The 1,226-nt window shown below is 46.8% G+C and overlaps 1 protein-coding gene across 1 annotated transcript; it reads left to right on the forward strand.

Moving 5' to 3' along the window:
- Nucleotides 1–221: 221 nt before the first annotated feature.
- On the forward strand, nt 222–476 carry LOC116812693 (small ribosomal subunit protein bS16m-like). Its single transcript, XM_058443714.1, has one exon. It carries the CDS (start codon nt 222–224, stop codon nt 474–476), a length of 255 nt encoding a protein of 84 aa, XP_058299697.1.
- The last annotated feature ends 750 nt before the right edge of the window (nt 477–1,226 follow it).

Below are 1,226 nucleotides of genomic sequence, written 5' to 3' on the forward strand. Positions count from 1 at the left end.
ACATCATAGTGAAACTGAAAATCAAAGACAAAGACAAAAGTCTGCAGGGTGAGTGGATTATCTGCTTCCAGAGTCAAGGTTTTCTGGCTTGGGTAGCCAGGTGTCATGGCCCAGTGTCCACCTGCAGCTGCTTTCTATGTCAGTCCTCTGCCCCGCCAAGGTCATAGAGCTGGTTGGTGTGGGTAGCGGGACACTCCAAGGAGCCACATGCCAGCTGCACCATGGTCCACCTCACTACTCTCCTCTGCGAGGCCTACCATGGGGGCCACTTAACCATCTGCCTTGCCCTGGGCAGCTGTGCCAACCGGCCCTTTTACACCATTGTGGCTGCTCACAGCAAGTGTCCCAGGGATGGTCTTTTGGTGGAGCAGCTGGGATCCTATGATTCATTTCCCAACAGTCATGGGGAAAATCTCATTGCCCTCAACCTGGACAGGATCCAGCATTGGATTGGCTGTGCAACCCACCTCTCTTAAACCTATGGAAAAGCTTCTGGGTCTTGCTGGCTTTTTCCCTCTGCATCCTAAGATGATCACAAATGCTGAGAGACCGTGAAGGAAATGGGCACGTGAAGTCCTCTTAGTTTCTCAGAAAACAGATGCAGAGGCTACAGAAACATAAGTGAGCTGACTTCAGTGAGCATAGAGTGGGAACAAGGTCAAGGTCCTCTTAAAACACTGTGCAGAGATTTTAGTTTTGTTAGACTTGGGGGTCAATAAATGGAGTGTCCTGAGTCACCCTTGTTCTTCTGGCCTGGCCTGCACCGGGCCTAGGGAGAGATTTTTTCTTGTGTGAACACAGCTGGGTCTATGTACTAATTAGGTTTTTTCAGACTTTGTCTTGGTAAAGACAGCGGCTATGGGAGGATTGGACGTTTGAGTTGAGCTCTGGGTCTCTTGGACAACTTTACAATCTACTGGCTTCCAAGACTTCCTGCTTCAAAGTCCCCAGCCAGACTGTTCATGGCCCATTCCAAATCTTCATGTTCATCCCACAGGTGCAAAGAACAGTTGCCTTTCTTATTGATTTTGTAATTGGAGAATTATATTGCCTTGCTTAACACATATTTGCAAATATATAAAGGTAGATTTGTTATGAAAATTGCTTTGGGGCTGTAATAACCTACCTTTTAAGAATGAGAAACTGCTGGGCTTAAGGGAATTCATGATGAATCAAGATTGAACCATTCAAACGTGGCTGCAATTTCTGCATGTATGATAGATAGG

The sequence above is a fragment of the Hylobates moloch genome, unplaced genomic scaffold, assembly GCF_009828535.3.
Source record: "Hylobates moloch isolate HMO894 unplaced genomic scaffold, HMol_V3 SCAFFOLD_9, whole genome shotgun sequence".
Taxonomy (NCBI): domain Eukaryota; kingdom Metazoa; phylum Chordata; class Mammalia; order Primates; family Hylobatidae; genus Hylobates; species Hylobates moloch.